Source organism: Ranitomeya variabilis, chromosome 8, assembly GCF_051348905.1.
Source record: "Ranitomeya variabilis isolate aRanVar5 chromosome 8, aRanVar5.hap1, whole genome shotgun sequence".
NCBI classification, from domain to species: domain Eukaryota; kingdom Metazoa; phylum Chordata; class Amphibia; order Anura; family Dendrobatidae; genus Ranitomeya; species Ranitomeya variabilis.
In genome coordinates, this window is record NC_135239.1 from 185212116 (window position 1) to 185230987 (window position 18872).

Genomic DNA, 18872 nt, shown 5'->3' on the forward strand with positions numbered 1-18872 from the left:
TCTGGATTCAGCATCCAAAAATTAATTAAGAACAGTTGTCTGACCTAACTCTTAAAAAATTGTGTTCCCCAGTGTAATCCACCGAATCTGATGTAGTCCAGAAAAGGAGACAGTCCCCTCGTTCACCAATTACCCAAAATGTTCCCACCTGGGTCCGATGTAGTCCAGGTTCCTCTAATCTGTCTCCGGTGACTGTGAATAGCAGCAAAGTGACCGGTGTTTACAGGCGCCGGATACCGATGACAACGCTGATCATCATAGCTGACGGCTCCGACTGACAGCAGACTCAGCATTAGGGTGGGCTGTCAGTCAGTGCCAGGGGCGCGGTTACATAGAGGGCGCTGGCTGAAACAATGCAGAAGCCACTACCATGACTGGAACTCTACAGGGAGGAATAAAGTGAATTTCCTCCTGGCAGTGGGGCTCTCAGTGCCAGGCAGTTCACAATGCTATTAACCTGCAGATTAACCCCACACCTGCAGGCTAATGGCGTTATTTCACATGATAGGTTCCCTTTAAGATATTGCATAGTATTGTATAAGAAACATCAAGTTCAAGTCTCCTAAAAGGACTAAAAGAAATAAATGTATAAAAAAAAAAAAAAATAGAAAAATATAGAAAAAAAATTGATAACATAATATTATTAAAATAAAAAAATACCAGATTTTGGTTGCTGTCCAAACTAATAAATTATTGGAATACTTCGCCCATACGGTGAACAACAAAACTTTAAAAAGAAAAGTAAAAATGGGAAAATTACTGTTTGCTGGACAATTCACCGACACCCCCCCCCCCCCCAAAAAAAAATGAAATAAAAACAGATCAGAATGTTATACTGATGGCAAAATGGTAATAAAAAAAACATGGCGCATGGCATTGCAGATATTAATCTAAAGTGCTACCGTAAAGGAAAGAGATCTCAGAAATTGTGGCCAGCAAGGGGTTAAAGAGGTGCAATCAGAGACAATGACACTTAATCCCAATTTGTACATTGGGGGAGGGGTGCACTGTCAGGCTGTTGGGGGGTCCTGACAAGAGGAATGGTAGGTCTGTGCCATATTTCCAGGAGGAGTAATGAGGAACAGAGCACTAGGAGACGTCCGCTGTCCTGATCCGCTTTCTGGACCTGTTATCATCAGCTCACAGCTTCAGACGTTCACTATGGCGTCTAGTGAGTGATACGGGCCGGCAGCCGTGTCCACGGTGTATATATGTATGCTGTACACATGCAGAAGCCGCACACTGTCCTCCCCTGTGTGTACAGCGACCATGTGACCGCTCTCCCCGCTCCCGCGGCAGGGACTGACCGCTCTCCATCCTTCTGTGCTGACATTAGCAGCATCTCTAGCTCTCAGCCAATCAGAAGCGAGGAGTGTGCTCCCGTCATCCAATCGGCTTCTGGATATAAAAAAAAATACACGGCCCCGCCCTCAGAAGAGAAGGTTATTTTGCTGATCACGTGACTCGGAGCGCAGGGAGTTAATCCCAGCTCCGCCCCTTCCCCACAGGGCACGTTAACCCATTCTGCACCAGTAAGCAGAGACAGGAGCCAGGAGCGGTTGCCATGAGAACCACGGTCGCCCGGATGTGAGGAGATGCCGGCCGGAGCTGCCAGGGATCGCCCGGTGCCTCATCAGTGAGATGGGGGGCGGGTAGGAGGGGGCCGGACCGGAGAGTGTACGCGGCTCGGTGCGGGATCTCGGCTTTCTCTGAAGGATGGACGAGCCGGGGGAGCTCGCTGGAGGTAGGACGATGGAGGACGGGGCTGTGTGATCAGCTGTCACTGACATCCCGACACCCCCATGTCACTGCCCGGTCATTGTCCTCCATGGACCCCGAGCACAGACCTTCATCATCACCCCCATCATCCGTCCTGTCAGGAGTCAGAACACGGGGACCTGGCAGTGCACCTGCTGCCCCCCGACCTATGCCTGACCCCACAGGACCAGAGCCCCCGATACTGCACCCACCGACCTCTGCCTGACCCCACACCTGCCCTACAGGACCAGGGCCCCCCATACTGCACCCACCGACCTGTGCCTGACCCCACACCTGCCCTACTGGACCAGAGCCCCCCATACTGCACCCACCAACCTCTGCCTGACCCCATACCTGCCCCACAGGACCAGGGCCCCCCATACTGCACCCACCGACCTGTGCCTGACCCCACACCTGCCCCACAGGACCAGGGCCCCCCATACTGCACCCACCGACCTGTGCCTGACCCCACACATGCCCCACAGGACCAGAGCCCCCCATATTGCACCCCCATCCTGTGCCTGACCCCACACCTGCCCTACAGGACCAGGGCCCCCCATACTGCACCCACCGACCTGTGCCTGACCCCACACCTGCCCTACTGGACCAGAGCCCCCCATACTGCACCCACCAACCTCTGCCTGACCCCATACCTGCCCCACAGGACCAGAGCCCCCCATACTTCACCCACCGACCTGTGCCTGACCCCACACCTGCCCCACAGGACCAGAGCCCCCCATACTGCACCCCCATCCTGTGCCTGACCCCACACCTGCCCCACAGGACCAGATCCCCCCATACTGCACCCACCGACCTGTGCCTGACCCCACAACTGCCCCACAGGACCAGAGCCCCCCATACTGCACCCCCATCCTGTGCCTGACCCCACACCTGCCCTACAGGACCAGAGCCCCCCATACTGCACCCACCGACCTGTGCTTGATCCCACACCTGCCCCACAGGACCAGAGCCCCCCATACTTCACCCACCGACCTGTGCCTGACCCCACACCTGCCCCACAGGACCAGAGCCCCCCATACTGCACCCCCATCCTGTGCCTGACCCCACACCTGCCCCACAGGACCAGATCCCCCCATACTGCACCCACCGACCTGTGCCTGACCCCACACCTGCCCCACAGGACCAGAGCCCCCCATACTGCACCCCCATCCTGTGCCTGACCCCACACCTGCCCTACAGGACCAGAGCCCCCCATACTGCACCCACCGACCTGTGCCTGATCCCACACCTGCCCCACAGGACCAGAGCCCCCCATACTGCACCCCCATCCTGTGCCTGACCCCACACCTGCCCCACAGGACCAGAGCCCCCCATACTGCACCCCCCAACCTGTGCCTGACCCCACACCTGCCCTACAGGACCAGAGCCCCCGATACTGCACCCACCAACCTCTGCCTGACCCCACACCTGCCCTACAGGACCAGATCCCCCATACTGCACCCCCCGACCTGTGCCTGACCCCACACCTGCCCTACAGGACCAGAGCCCCCCATACTGCACCCACCGACCTGTGCCTGACCCCACACCTGCCCTACAGGACCAGAGCCCCCCATACTGCACCCCCGACCTGTGCCTGACCCCACACCTGCCCTACAGGACCAGATCCCCCCATACTGCACCCCCTGACCTGTGCCTGACCCCACACCTGCCCTACAGGACCAGATCCCCCCATACTGCACCCCCTGACCTGTGCCTGACCCCACACCTGCCCTGTAGGACCAGAGCACCTGATACTGCACCCACCGACCTCTGCCTGACCCCACACCTGCCCTACAGGACCAGAGCCCCCCATACAGCACCCACCGACCTGTGCCTGACCCCACACCTGCCCCACAGGACCAGAGCCCCCCATACTGCACCCACCGACCTGTGCCTGACCCCACACCTGCCCCACAGGACCAGAGCCCCCCATACTGCCCCCACCGACCTGTGCCTGATCCCAACACCTGCCCTACAGGACCAGAGCCCCCCATACTTCACCCACCGACCTGTGCCTGACCCCACACCTGCCCTGTAGGACCAGAGCCCCCCATACTGCACTCACTGACCTGTGCCTGACCCCACACCTGCCCCACAGGACCAGAGCCCCCCATACTGCTCCCACCGACCTGTGCCTGACCCCACACCTGCCCTACTGGACCGGAGTCCTCCATACAGCACCCACCGACCTGTGCATGATCTCACACCTGCCCTACAAAGCCAGGACTCCCCCCATATTGCACCCACTGACCTTGCCCTACAGGACCAGGGCCCCTCATACTGCTTTTACCGACCTGTGCATGACCTTGAACTTGTCCTATAGGACCAACCGCCCCACCCATACTGCACACACCGACCTATGCCTGACCCCGAACTTGCCCTACATTACCAGAACACCCTATACAGCAACTGCCGGCCTGTGCCTGTCCCCACACTTGCCCTACAGGACCAGATCCTCCCATACTGCACCCACCGACCTGTGCCTGACCCTACAACTGCCCTACAGGACCAGATCCCCCCCATACTGCACTCACCGACCTGTGCCTGACCCTACACCTGCCCTACAGGACCAGATCCCCCCATACTGCACCCACCGACCTGTGCCTGACCCTACACCTGCCCTACAGGACCAGATCCCCACCATACTGCACCCACCGACCTGTGCCTGACCCCACACCTGCCCTACAGGACCAGATCCCCCCATACTGCACCCACCGACCTGTGCCTGACCCTACACCTGCCCTACAGGACCAGATCCCCCCATACTGCACCCACCGACCTGTGCCTGACCCTACACCTGCCCTACAGGACCAGATCCCCACCATACTGCACCCACCGACCTGTGCCTGACCCCACACCTGCCCTACAGGACCAGATCCCCCCCATACTGCACCCACCGACCTGTGCCTAACACACTTGTCATATAAGACCAGAACACCCATACCGCACCTCCAACAAACACAACCTGACCCCAAACTTGATCCACAAGACCAGAAATCTCATACTGCACCCCAACATACTAAAACTGACCCCAAGTCATTGAACCTGACCTAAAAACTGTCCCAAAAGATCAAACCCCCCCAGTTGCATGCAAAACTCTGCACCTGACTGCAGATCTTATCTACTACACCAGATCCAGCAGAACCTCCATACTGCACCCCAAAACCTTGTACCTGACTCTGTATCTGTCCCAAATAACAACCCCCTCTACTGCTCCCCAGCATGCTGAATTTTACCTCATACCTTATCCGAAAAACAAGAAACCCCATATGGCACCTCAGGACGTTGCACCTGTCCCCATGCCTCATCCACAAGATCAGAAAGCCCATAGTGTGCCTCCAAATCCTGTACGTGATCTCATAACCACACCTCAAGCTCATCCTGCTCCCCAAGATTGTGAACCCAACCCCATGCTCAGATCCCACGTACAGAATCCCCATACTGTACCTCAAGACCCAAAGCGAACAGCCTGATGACCCTGACCCCAAACAGACCAACTCTAAACCAGAAATCTCTTACTGCACCTAAAGATACTAGACCTGATCCACAAGATCAGGACCCCCAATACTGCACCCCGAAGTCCTGACATTGACCCCATATCTGATCCAGAAGACCGGAAACCCCATACTTCAACTTACTCAATACTCTCACCCCAAGACAAGAACCCTGTAGTCCTCACTCATCTGTGCCTCTAGTACTTCTCACCCAGAAGACCAAAAGTCTGTCCTTCACCTCTGGCACCCCACCTAAGACCCACAAATTGGATACAAAGTTCTTTCTCATCTGAACCCAATGCCTGATACCGTGCTCTCATCCCTGAACTTATCTGCAATGCCGACCCATCTCCATAGTCCAGAAATGGACACCATCAATTGTCATCCTGAAGCCCAACTCACTGCCGGCCACCAGCAGACATCCTGAGGCTTCCAGTCTGGGGCAATCACAGGAGCTCACTACGTCCTTGGCCATTAGCTGCCCATAGATGTAAAGTTCCCTTCCTATTATTGTGTCCTTCTCATAGGTCACATGTACCAATATTTTATAGGAATGTTCCCATCGTTGTCCTACATCACACCTGATGTGAAAGTCATGGCTGATTGCTCCCTAAACACCATGTCAGTAAGATTTACTGACCAGGACAAACGATGGAGAATGTCCAATCAATTCTGCAGTCCATAAATCAGAGTTCATTGATCAGAGCTGACCCTATAGGTAATGATTGTGCCAAATATTGACTCTCATTATTGGTAAATTATTATATCATTGTGTTACGGGGAAAATCAGTTCTACAGATCTGCCAAAATATCGCTCTGAAGTGCACAGCTTTTGGATGAGCGCCGCACTCACATCGGTGTACGAGTTCAGTAGTACTGTAATTCTATGCATCCATTCACCGCTCTGTGAACCTATAGACTTTCTATCGAGCCCATACACTGTTTTGTGTGCACGGTTCATGCACTTCATCGCAAAGTTATGACTGATCTCAGGAACCGGACCCCCAACTAGTAAGAACACTATAGAATTTTGTAAAACTTTTTAAGGCTGGGGCTATAGGGTGATATTGACCACTACGCAGATCACCTGAGCTGTGATCGCTGTATGCTGTTGCTACATTGCACGGTATTGAAATGGAATGGGGTTGTATTGCCACCCAGAAAGTAAACTGCAAAAAGTTAGAACAAGTTGGATTTATTTATAACTTGCTTACTGCGGCTGTGCGGAACCATGGTTTTCACAATGCAACCCCATTCACCTGCAGTATGATCTGATGAGCAGTGATCGCTATATGCTGCTGCTGCTACATCGAAGGGTATTGCAAGGGAATGGGGTTGTATTGCCACCCAGAAAGTAAACTACAAAAAGTTAGAACAAGTTAGTTAGTTTTTGTAACTTGCTTGCTGCGGCTGTGCGGTACCTTGCTTTTCACAATGCAACCCCATCCACCTGCAGTATGATCTGATGTAGCAGCAGCCTGCAGCATTAGGAAGAGGCAACATGGTGACCTTGGCCACAACACAGAATAAGACAAGGCTGGACTAATCCATGGTGCTTTGTCATTAAAGTGTCACCGTGTTTTCTGCCTCTAATCTGCCACCGGGGTGTTGTTGTACCAAGGCGGTAAAAGGTTAATAATGATGCCCATGTCTAAACTGCTCCTTGCAGTTTTAAAGTAAAAAAATCAATAAAAAGGGAATCTGTCAGCAGTTTTTTTGCTAGGTAATCTGAGAGCAGCATGACGTAAGGGCAGAGAACCTGATTCCAGTGATGTTTTCCTTACTACCTGGTTCCTGGTGCAGTCATGGATGTATAGGAACATAGAATATAAATTCTGCCTTGGTCTATCCACCGAGAAATGCCATTGTGTTGGTTTTTTTTTTCTAACAAGGAATTAACCCTGATGTGTTTCTGGTCCGTCACTTTGGGTATTGTCTGTAGATTATCTGTCAAACTCATCACGTTAATTGCAGCAGCTCTCTGTTATGGAGCTCTAGCCCCGCGACACACAAATCTCTATTCTTATGCTCGTGAAGCATTCCCTGATTATATTGAAGGGTTAATGGATTATGTATAGTGGATTATGGCTTCACGTATTCTATTCATCACATGAGGCCTATACACTGACTTCACGTTACGTCAAATCTAAAGTATATGCAGAAAACAGCCAAAATATATCTAAAATACATGTAAAATAAATAAATGATTTTGCATAAAACATAAAATGTATACAAGAAATATAAAATCTAAAATATATCAAATCTAAAATATTTACAAAATAAATATAAAAAAAGATTCCTTATAATTTTTATATCGTGCTCAGACAGAAAATAGTTTAATTCCAATAGAAAAAGAACCTTCGGCACAGAGTCAAGAAAATTTTGTGAATATGAATTTAAGTATAGCAGAATTAATTTATAAAGTTTCGGCCCATCTTACCTTTATCAAGGATATCTAGATAAATATATACAGTGGCATGTAAAAGTTTGGGCGCCCCTGGTCGAAATTACTGTTATTGTGAACAGACAAGCAAGTTGAAGATGACATGATCTCTGAAAGGGCTAAAGTTATAGATGACACATTTCTTTTGTATTTTAGGCCCCCCAAAAATGTATTTTCATCTTTTACATTTAACAAATTGCTAAAAAGAAATTGGGCTGATGCAAAAGTTAGGGCGCCCTTCATCGTTAGTACCTAGTACCCTCTTTTGCAAGTATCACAACTTTTAAACGCTTTTTGTAGCCAGACAAGAGTCTTTCACTTCTTGTTGGAGGGATTTTCATCCATTATTCCTTGGTAAATTCTTTCAGTTCTGTGAGATTCCTGGGTCGTCTTGCATCCTCTGCTATATTGAGGTCTAGCCACAGATGATTTTCAATGATGCTCAGATCAGGGGACTGTGAGGGCCGTTGTAAAACCTTTGGCTTGCTCATTTTGAGGTCGTCTATTGTGGATTTTGACGTGTGTTAAGGATCATTAACCATTTGTAGAAGCCATCATCTTTTCAACTTCAGCTTTTTTTTTTCATAGATTGTGAGTTTTTATTGGCTGTAAGCCATAATCATAAACATTAACAGAAATAAACACTTGAGATAGATCACTCTGTTTGTGATGACTCTATATAATATGAGTTTCACTTTTTGTATTGAAGAACTGAAATAAATTAACTTTTTGATGATATTCTAATTTTGTGAGAAGCACCTGTATGTATTTAAAGTAAATATAAAATCTAGATAAAATATATGAATATTATATAATATTAGACCCGAGATAGATCTGTAATATCCTGATCCTGTCCGCCTCCTGTTAGTAATTATGCGGGTGTATACTATTGATTCTTCCTTGTTGGCACAGTATCAGATTGGTTCTGTAGTGTCCGGGGCTCCCGACATAATGTCACATAGGTTATCATGATGTGGTTGCTGCTTTTGTTTGTATGGACGGATTAAGAGATATACAACCTATTCCGTCCATGCAGTGGGGGAGGTGCAGACATAATATCATTACATGGTATATGTTTTCTTGTTTGGAGGTCATACGGAACAGGTGACGCTGCCGAGACGTAAGAGATTGAATTAGAAGCAGTAGACAATCGGAGACAATGTATGTATATGTGAATGGCTCCTAAATTACCCCATAAACAGGATGATTGATGGTGACAGCGAGCAGTTTGTACATCGTGGAAGACTTGGCGTGCAATAATCCATAACGTTATTATGTTGTGATATTAAACCATCGTCAGTCCAGTGATTCAGGAATTGATTGCATTATATTGGTTCACATGCAACTTTCCCATACATCTGAATAGGTGGGGGGCTTATAGAAGTTTCTGTTCCTGCAACTTCAAATCCATAGATCTGATTTTCAGCCTCCAAAAATTCTTCTCCCCAAAAAAGTCAGTGGGATGTAGAGTATTTGTCAATGGAAATGTACAAAGCCAAACTCCATTATCTTGCCCACCGTCCCGTTACTTTCTTTTGTCACTTGTGAAGCATCAGTATAAAAAGGTGACATAGAGTTCAAGTCACATACCTAGGGTAGAATCAGATCTTTCTTCTTCATCAGAGCAGAACAACAAAATGAATGCCAGATAATGTGACTAGTGCGGCTGGTTTTAAGCAGGGCTGTGGAGTCGGAATTGGAGCCCATTTTGATGGAGTCGGTGTCATGGAAATTGAGGAGTCAGAGTCGGAGGTTTGGCTTACCGACTCCACAGCCCTGGTCTTCAGGAGACGATCGGTCTGAATAAATCGATGCTCCTCAGTTGATTTTTAATAGGGGGGAAAATGAGGTCCTCCTCTAACGTCATATCACGATGTGGCCATTTAGATGTAGACCATCTAATATCCCAAAGGCTTCCAGATACATTAGACTAAAGTTGCAGGAACCCAACGATATTTGCAGGATTGTCCGACCATCTAATGTATGTTCCCCCAATTCCAGTCCTCCAGAGCCACCAACAGATTGTGTTTTCAGGATGTCCTTAGTATTGACCAAGTGATAATTCCATCATCAGCGCAATACTGAGGAAATCCAGAAAACAAGATCTGTTGGTGGCTCTTGAGGACTGGAGTTGGGGAGCACTGATCTAATGTATATGGAGACCTCCTGACTTTCCCTCTACAGATTATTTTGGGGGGAGAGAAGGTCCCGGACTGCTAAATTTGAGCAGCCGATCCTTTTATTCATCGGGTAATAAGCCGCAGCCAAAAGAGTCAGATGGCAGCTCTAGAGAACATAGGAGCCTTCACCCGAGCCGAGTGTCCTGTGTATGGGGGAGTTGGGCTGTTGGCTGAACAATCGATGACCACTATGTACCAGTGATCAAACCACAACTTTCCATCCATCTGAGCTTGTGGTCTGGAGAACACTTCTAGGATATAGTCACACAATGCAGTGAAATTGCCATTTTTGCACGAAACATGGAACCCCCAGAATACTCTCTACCACCAACCACTGATTGTATCAGATAGTATCTCCAAAGCGTGATGCCATAACCGATAGGCAGGAGTGTGGACATGCCAAGCCACGTCAGGATGGCAGAAGTAGACAGATAGGGGCCAAGGCAGGCAGCAATCAGTTGGGTCAAGTCCTAAAAAATCCACCTTCAAAAGTGACCAGATTTTGTTCACTTTGGATAAATGATTTTTACCCATTCACTTCGTCTGTAAGTGGCGGCTTTCCGACAAGGAGGGGGAAGGTGGTTGGACAGCGCGGCTGCGTCCCGTTATAATTCATCTTTATACTTATTGAAGGGCGTGAAGATTTTACGGTATCAGCATCTACATTGGCAGAAAGTGGGTGCTTAAATATCTAATAGGGTCTGTCACACTGAGCGATGTATGTAGGGGTACAGTCTCGTAGCGGTTGCCGACACAACCGGCCATGATGCTGACCAGACCACGGTATCTAAACTGATTGCTAATTGGCACGCAATTTTGCAGAAAAATTGATTGCAAAAAAATATCTGACATGAAGGGGTAAGAACCACCATACCAGGTCTCCCATATAAACTTACCTGAGCAATGCCTTAAAGGAATCTGTCAGCACAAATCGACTGTTCAGAGCAAGCACAGTTGCTCGGCGCATCCTTGGCCTGGTCGAGGAGATCAGTGCAGCTTCTCTCTTCTCTGACTCCTGTAAAGTCAGAGCCGTCAATCAAGGAAGAGGACGACGGAGATCAATGGAAAACAAGTAGGCGGGAAGTTGTACACAGGGTTGGACTGGACCACCAGAGAACCGGAGAATCCTCTGGTGGGCCCTGGCTTCTTCTTCAGGAGAGTTCATAGTGCAAACCTTGCAGCTGCTATGGGGCTCTTTAGTGGGGGAGAAAGGTGGGCCCTCAAAATCAGATCCTCTGGTGGGCCCAGTGTTCTTCAGTCTGAGACTGGCCCAGTATCGGGCTTGGTTTGAACAGTCGGTTTGTGCTGACACGTTCCTTGTATGACTCTTTTACACGGGCTGATGAATGACCAAAAAAAGTTTTCCGGCCCTGATAATAGGGCGAGTACGATTAATGTGACTCTTCTTGCCCCATTTCTCCATTTTTCTTGCAGTAGCTATTCAGAATCTCCCATATGATTTCCGCACCACCCTTCGGTTGCCTATCCCCGGTATAGCAGCTCCGCTAACCCCACAATAGGCAATCAGCGCTGCATTATCCACGTCCGGTCTCCCCAGCAGCGTGGTACCTTTAAGAGATTAATGACCATTCTCTCTGTAATCCTTTGTCCTTCTGTGCCTCACCGTGCACAGGACGCAGATCTCGCTCTTCCACATATATGCGCCGTATTGATTTTTTTTGCACAATAATGGTTTGTTTTGGTCCGGCCCCATCATCGTAGGATCAAGCGGACGTCGCCTTCGACCACAAATCTTTAAGTTTAAGGATAAAATTATAAAGAATTCCTGCGCCGCCGTCACTTGCGTCCTGCTAAGTAGTTCACGTCTCTTTCGTGAAATTGTAGAGTGGGAATCGCTCTGAAAGCTTTTTAGGGGAGACATTGACAGAATAATTACGTGTTTATGCAGTCCGTGCTCCTCCATCAGGAAAGTTCTATTATCGGCACAGTTCTGTTGCGCTCAGTTGACGGATAAACTGACCGTAACAATTGACGACGAAGCAAGTCAATTAGTTCACGGTTACTCCAAGATTGCAAAATTGGAGGTGCTCTCAAAATTTCGTAGTTATCAGATCTATCATATTGGCACAATTTCTAGTGTTGAAAGAAAATTTGAGATGCTTATATGGCACCAGCATGTTCCGTCACGCTGTACAGATATTGTCCTCAATGGGGCTCAGTCTAAAATTTCCTATCAGTATGTCTGACGTGTTTCCATTATACGTTTCCTCTGATTTTTCCACTCCTGGTTTTGGCTTACAAATACTGATGTAAAATTCTGAACATGTGAATAAGGCCGTAGAGTGAACGGGCCGATTCCAGTGGCACGTGTTGTTTCTTGTTTTTTTTTTTTAATGAGGAAACAAACAAAACAATAGTGGAGGACCCCATTGATAGAAACTTTTGAGAATCTTCTAAAATGTTGCAGTGGGCTGTTCCTCTATTATTCCTCCTAGAATTGCCAGAATAAATTAACAATTGGGTGCTACCGGTTGGATTCTGTGTCCTTACAAAGAATAGGGGCTCATGCACATGGCCATATTTTCAGGCTGAGTGCGATCAGACAAAACATCCAATAGTAACAGTGTTATTCCATGGGGCTGTGCACATGTCAGATTTTTTTTCCTTGGACCAAGTTGGTCCAAGGAAAGTTGAAACATTCCTCAGTTTGATCTGATTACATTCGGCCATGCATGTCAGAGTCCATGGAAAACATCGGACTACTCTGATGACATCTGAGTGCTCCCATTTCTCTGCACTGACACAATGGAGACGATGGAGACTTTTTTTTTTTCTCCATCCTCACATTTGAGAAAATTGGTTCACACTGATTAGAATTTGATTTGCACAACTGACCCGATTCTCTTGGATGTAGAAATAGGCGCTCGTCTGCACCTGCCCTGACACTGTCCAATCAGCGCTGACTGTGTTGGACCTTTTATGGACACACCACTTTGACAAGATAATGGTAACATCCAGTTGTCATAACAGAGGGTCAACGCAATGATGAGTTCTAGGAAGACATGTTGTATGGGGTAATTAAGGATTTACTAATGCAGACATGTAACCAGGGCTGTGGAGTCGGTAAGCCAAACCGACGACTCCGACTCCTCAATTTCCATGACACCGTCTCTGACTACAACAAAATGGGCTCCGACTCCATCAAAATGGTCTCTGACTCCACGACTCTGACTACACAGCCCCGCCAGAGCTGTTGAGTCAGTAAGCGAAACCTCCGACTCCTCAATTTCCATGACGCCGACTCCACCAAAATTGGCCACGACTCCACGACTCTGACTCCGACTCCACGACTCTGACTCCGACTCCACAGCCCTACATGTTACGAGGGGTGACCATTCTCTTTAGAAGAGAAGTGATGGGGTGGAGAGCAGGAGCGACTATACCCCTAGTGTCCATTCCCAGTCTAACACTATTTGTATCGTTGCCCCTATTAATTTCAGCCTGGATTGCAGTTTTAATTGTGTTGTAAGATCTCCTAAGACTTTCGAGGAGTCTCGGCAGATAGATCTGTCACGTCTGCACTCTATCAGAGACCTGTTGCATTGAAAGCTAAAGTAAAAGCTCAGATTCAAGTCAATTGCATTTGTGTCTCTCCCCTGATATAAACCTATTACCCAGGTTGATTCATTGACCTAGAGGAGAACAAGTGCTAGGAAATTAAATTGCCAGGGCTTGTTGTCCTCGATGGTATCAGCAGAATGCAAGGAGCCAGGAGAGGAGCTGGTACCACGGAGCGGGGGGCTGTTATTACATACCTGAATTGTACCAGTGAGGTAAGGTAGGGCTTCAAGTAATAGATGTCATATCAAATTTTTAAATATAATTTCCCAATGTACACACAGGGGCGTCACATGTAACCATGAGGCGAAACTGTCAATGGGGCCCAACTGCACCATGATCACCTTCAGCGACAGCTTCAGAAAATTTCAAGATTTTTATTATTTTGGTTTCCCAGGGAATGAAATGCACAGGGATCTGACAGTGCAGGGATACCGCAATACATGGATAATGCACATAGTGATGTCACAGTGCAGGGATAATGCACACAGTGATGTCACACTGCAGGGATAATGCACACAGTGATGTCAGAGTACTTGGATAAAGCACACAGTGATGTCACACTGCAGGGATAATGCATAACATAAAATGAGGTTACAGTATTATTGTTATCAACTGGCCACTTCAGAGATGACAGGGCCTTTAGTGACATATATTGGAAGTAACAATCCTAATAGTCAATATCAACCCTTCATAGGGCCTTGCCACATGAAATAGGACATGCAGACATGTTTCAGTATGTTTACCCCTCATCAGGGCAAAGCAGAAGAATTCGTTAGCCAATTGTTAACTGCTCTGCCTGCTATCAAGGTAGTTCCCCTCATGTTGTCAACATGGGTAAAAGCAAATAGACACATCAGACTGCCGGGTGTTATGGGTGTCTCTCATATAAGTAATTGAAGCGATTACAGAGGACCTCTCACATGACATACATTTTTTGCCTGGACTAAATGCCGCTGCTCTTCTGATTCTGGTGTTTTTTTTCTTTTGATCCTGCGCCTCTCCATTCCCGAGCCTTATTCCTGCATGAAAAATCTAGTGTCTTTAGCCAAAATGGCCGAATTTTGCAAGACGTCACCCAGAGAAAAATGGTTGAGTATCACGCCCAGGTGGCTAAAGGTACTAGATGTATGTGCAGAGAAGATTGTGCCATTTCTCAGTAACGGAGCGTCACAGGAGCAAAGGAAAAAGATTGCCGGTGTAATGCCGCGGTAGCACCGTACGCAGTGAAGAGGCAGTGACCCACAAAGTTCAAACACAAAAGTCTCTTTAATGTGTTACTTCACACATAAAGATGTATAGCATTTTATAGTACACATCATCAAAGTTCAATACACACAGTTGCATCTCGTCTCAGTGCCCGTTTCATAGCACTACACATCATACGGTTTTTTGATTGCAGTCCCTAAACACGCCGGTCCTCTCCTTGTCCAGTTTCCGTGGGGCGACCGCACGCCATATTACAGTCTCCAAACACAGCTTCACATGTTGCAGACACTACACACGCCAGTCCTCCTCTGACTAGTTCCTGTGGGTGTCCTGCATCGCTGTATCAGACTCTTTACTCACACAGCCGTACACAGCCCAGGATATCCTCCGGATAGCAGCCGTGCACCATATACACCTGTTTGCAATCGTTACACATGCCAGTCCTCTTTCAGGTACAGGACATCCACCTCCGGGCACAGGACTGTCCACATCCGACTCTTTCGGGCAGAGGGCATCCACCTCCGGTTCACCTCCGGACTGTCCACATCTAAAACCAGTTACCATGGACGATTTGCATCTCTGTATACGCTGCGGGTGCCAGGCTATTCAGCTGTCATAGCTGCTGACTCCGCTGGCCTGTGCTGCTTCACACACACAGTCAGCGCTCTGCAGGTCTCTGCTCTGCACAAGAGCACACACCAGACTGACACTGACGTTGCACCATACACCTGACACATCCATACCCCTTACTACAGGGATTTTAACAAACAAACCTGTGGCCTTCAGCCACATGGAAAACCCGGACTGGAAATCCGTGACTGCCATTCACACCTATGGACTTTATCCGTCTCCATGCACAACCTGGGGAGAACACACAGGGACCCCTACCTGTGACACGAGTCACTGCCTCACACCGGATTGAGGAGAACAGCGGCATTTACACCAGGTAGAAAAATGACATATTAATGACAAGTGACAGGGACTCTTTAAAGTGATATGCATGTACTTAGTCCGTGGGTGTTCTATGTACAGGTGCTTCTCACAAAATTAGAATATCATCAAAAAGTTAATTTATTTCAATTCTTCAATACAAAAAGTGAAACTCATATATTATATAGAGTCATTACAAACAGAGTGATCTATTTCATGTGTTTATTTCTGTTAATGTTGAGGATTATGGCTTACATCCAGTGAAAACCCAAATGTCATTATCTCAGTAAATTAGAATAATTAACAAAAAACACCTGCAAAGGCTTCCTAAGAGTTTAAAAAGGTCCCTTAGTCTGTTTTAGTAGGCTCCACAATCATGGGGAAGACTGCTGACTTGACAGATGTCCAGAAGGCAGTCATTGACACACTCCACAAGGAGGTTAAGCTACAAAAGGTCAATGCTAAAGAAGGCGGCTGTTCACAGAGTGCTGTATCCAAGCATATTAATGGAAAGTTGAGTGGAAGGAAAAAGTGTGGTAGAAAAGGTGCACAAGCAACCGGGATAACCGCAGCCTTGAAAGGATTGTTAAGAATAAGACATTCAAAAATTTGGTGGAGATTCACAAGGGGTGGACTGCTGCTGGAATCATTGCTTCAAGAGCCACCACACACAGACATATCCAGGACACGGGCTACAAGTGTCACATTCCTTGCGTCAAGCCCCTCATGACCAATAGACAACGCCAGAAGCGTCTTACCTGGGCCAAGGAGAGAATAAGAACTGGACTGTTGCTCAGTGGTCTAAGGTGTTGTTTTCAGATGTAAGTAAATTTTGCATTTCATTTGGAAATCAAGGTCCCAGAGTCTGGAGGACGAGTGGAGAGGCCACAATCCAAGCTGCTGGAGGTCTAGTGTGAAGTTTCCACAATCAGTGATGGTTTGGGGAGCCATGTCATCTGCTGGTGTAGGTTCACTGTGTTTCATCAAGACCAAAGTCAGCGCAGCCATCTACATTAAATTTTAGAGCACTTCATGCTTCTCTCTGCTGACAAGCTTTTTGGAGATGGAAATGTCATTCTCCAGCAGGACTTTGCACCTGTCCACACTGCCAAAAGTACCAATACCTGGTTTACAAACAACAGATTGGCAGCAAACTCGCCTGACCTTAATCCCATACAGAATCTATGGGGTATTGTCAAGAGGAAGATGAGACACCAGACCCAACAATGCAGACGAGCTGAAGGCTGCTATCAAAGCAACCTGGGCTTCCATAACACCTCAGCAGTGTGTAATAATTATAGGGGATAACTCAGGAGACTCTTTGCGTGGAACAAGACAACTACAAGTCTATATTATCACACGGTGATTCAAACAGGTGCAGAAAGAAACTCAAGTCCACAACACTTGGTGCAAATATCAAATGCAGCTCAACAGTCTATAGGAAACTTCAGAGGAAAATGCAATCACGCAGAAAGTCTATGAAGCACAATTATTCTTGAGGATACTTGACACGAATAAGTCCTTGCTTAGTCCAAAACACAGATAGATATGCTTATAAGGCAGTTCAAATAATATCTTAGCTCAACCAGGGAGGTCTGGGTAATAGTCTCAGGTTCTTGCAGAGCAGAAACAGCTTACATGTCCAGCAAATGCAGATGGAAGCAAACACGAGCAGCAGATGAAGGAGGATTACTGGAACTGGTGTATGCAGCAGGAACTCAGAGCAGAGTAGCAGGATAACCCCACAGGTTCACAGGAGCAGGTATATAGCCAGGGAGCCACCAGAGGTCAGGAGCTGGATGCAAGGCAGAATACTCTAGCACAGACTGAAGGCTGGGGTGGAGTTTTATAGCAGGAAGACACAGTGCACATGAGACCAAAGACGCCATCTTGGAAAAGGGCAGTAATGCACAAAAAGGTAATAAAAAATGTTCAGAGTCCTGCACAGTGCCACAAGCTGATTGCCTCCATGCTACGCCGCATTGATGCAGTAAGTGATGCAAAAAGAGCGCCGACTAAATATTGAGTGCATTTACTGAACATACATTTCAGTAGACCAACATTTCGGATCTTAAAATAATTTTTCAAGCTGTTGTTATCAAGTATTCTAATTTACTGAGATAATGACTTTTGGGTTTTCATTTGCTGTAAGCCATAATCATCAACATTAACAGAAATAAAAACTTGAAATAGCTCACTCTTTATAATATCTCTACATAATGAGTTTCACTTTTTGTATTGAAAAACTGAAATAAATTAACTTTTTGATGATGTTCTAATTTTGTGAGAAGCCTTTGTATCTATCTATTAACTGTCTATTATCTATTGTAGTGCAGCGGTATCCACGCTATGCAGTGATGAGGCAGTGACCCTGCAAAGTTCAAAGCAAAACATGTTTTAATGTCCAACTCGCATAAATACACAGCACACGGTATCCTTCGGATTGCAGCCAGGAAACAAAGCAGTCCATCTCCGAGACCACTTCCCATGGGCGACTGCACCGCCGTGTACGCTGTGGGTGCCAAGCCTTTCGGCTTCGCTAGCCTGTACTGCCTCACCCAGGTTGAGCACTGCAGAGCCTTTTCTCTGCACGCTAGCAAGACCAAACTGACACACCCCCAACCCTCTGCTTTGGGGGTTTCTATAATTAATCTGTGGCCGTAGGCCACATGGAAAACACAGATGGGAAGGAAACGGAATGCCCCACTACCATCCTGTAGTCCGTTTAAAAAATAAAAGCCCAGAGCAGGTTTTCTTAAATCTGCCTTGGACAAATAGCTTGCCCAAGACCAACACTTACGCAATCACAGCTATGCCTGTGACTGCAATGCACTTCCACGGCCTCAATTCGTTTCTGTGCGCATCCTGTGGGGGGACACACAGTGACCCTCACATATAGCACAGTTCACTGCCTCATATACCCTCCTCCTCTGTTCAAACTTGTGGGGTTGAACACTTGCCACAACACAGGGGGTCCATGACAGGGCATCTGCATGTCCCTGTGACTTCCCCGCTCGATGTTCCACTGAGAAACCAAAGTTTTGTAGGGACTGGAACCATTGGGTTACTCGAGCATTCCTTCCCTTTGCTTTTCTCATCCACACTGTGTTACGTGACCAACTACCTCCCCGTTCTCTGTTGCAGAAGAGACACCCACTTTCCTGACTCCATACCCTTACCCGGGGCTCGGCCACTATGTCACACTGAATCACCGAGGCCCACCCCGGCAGATTCGCAAATACCTCCGTATTCTGTCGCACCCGAACCCGAGCCTCTCGT

General features: G+C 47.6%; 1 protein-coding gene across 22 annotated transcripts in view; it reads left to right on the plus strand.

The window, feature by feature from the left end:
* Positions 1-1489: 1489 nt before the first annotated feature.
* CACNA1D (calcium voltage-gated channel subunit alpha1 D) overlaps positions 1490-18872 on the plus strand; it is a 293921-nt gene continuing 276538 nt past the window's right edge. For 19 of the 22 annotated variants that reach the window (XM_077278290.1, XM_077278291.1, XM_077278292.1 and 16 more), the window contains exon 1: positions 1490-1744. In XM_077278290.1, coding sequence (XP_077134405.1) covers positions 1717-1744 — 28 coding nt within the window. In that variant the 5' untranslated portion in view covers positions 1490-1716. The remainder of the gene's footprint in view (positions 1745-18872) is intronic. The other 3 variants (XM_077278302.1, XM_077278306.1, XM_077278303.1) reach the window with 1 other exon arrangement.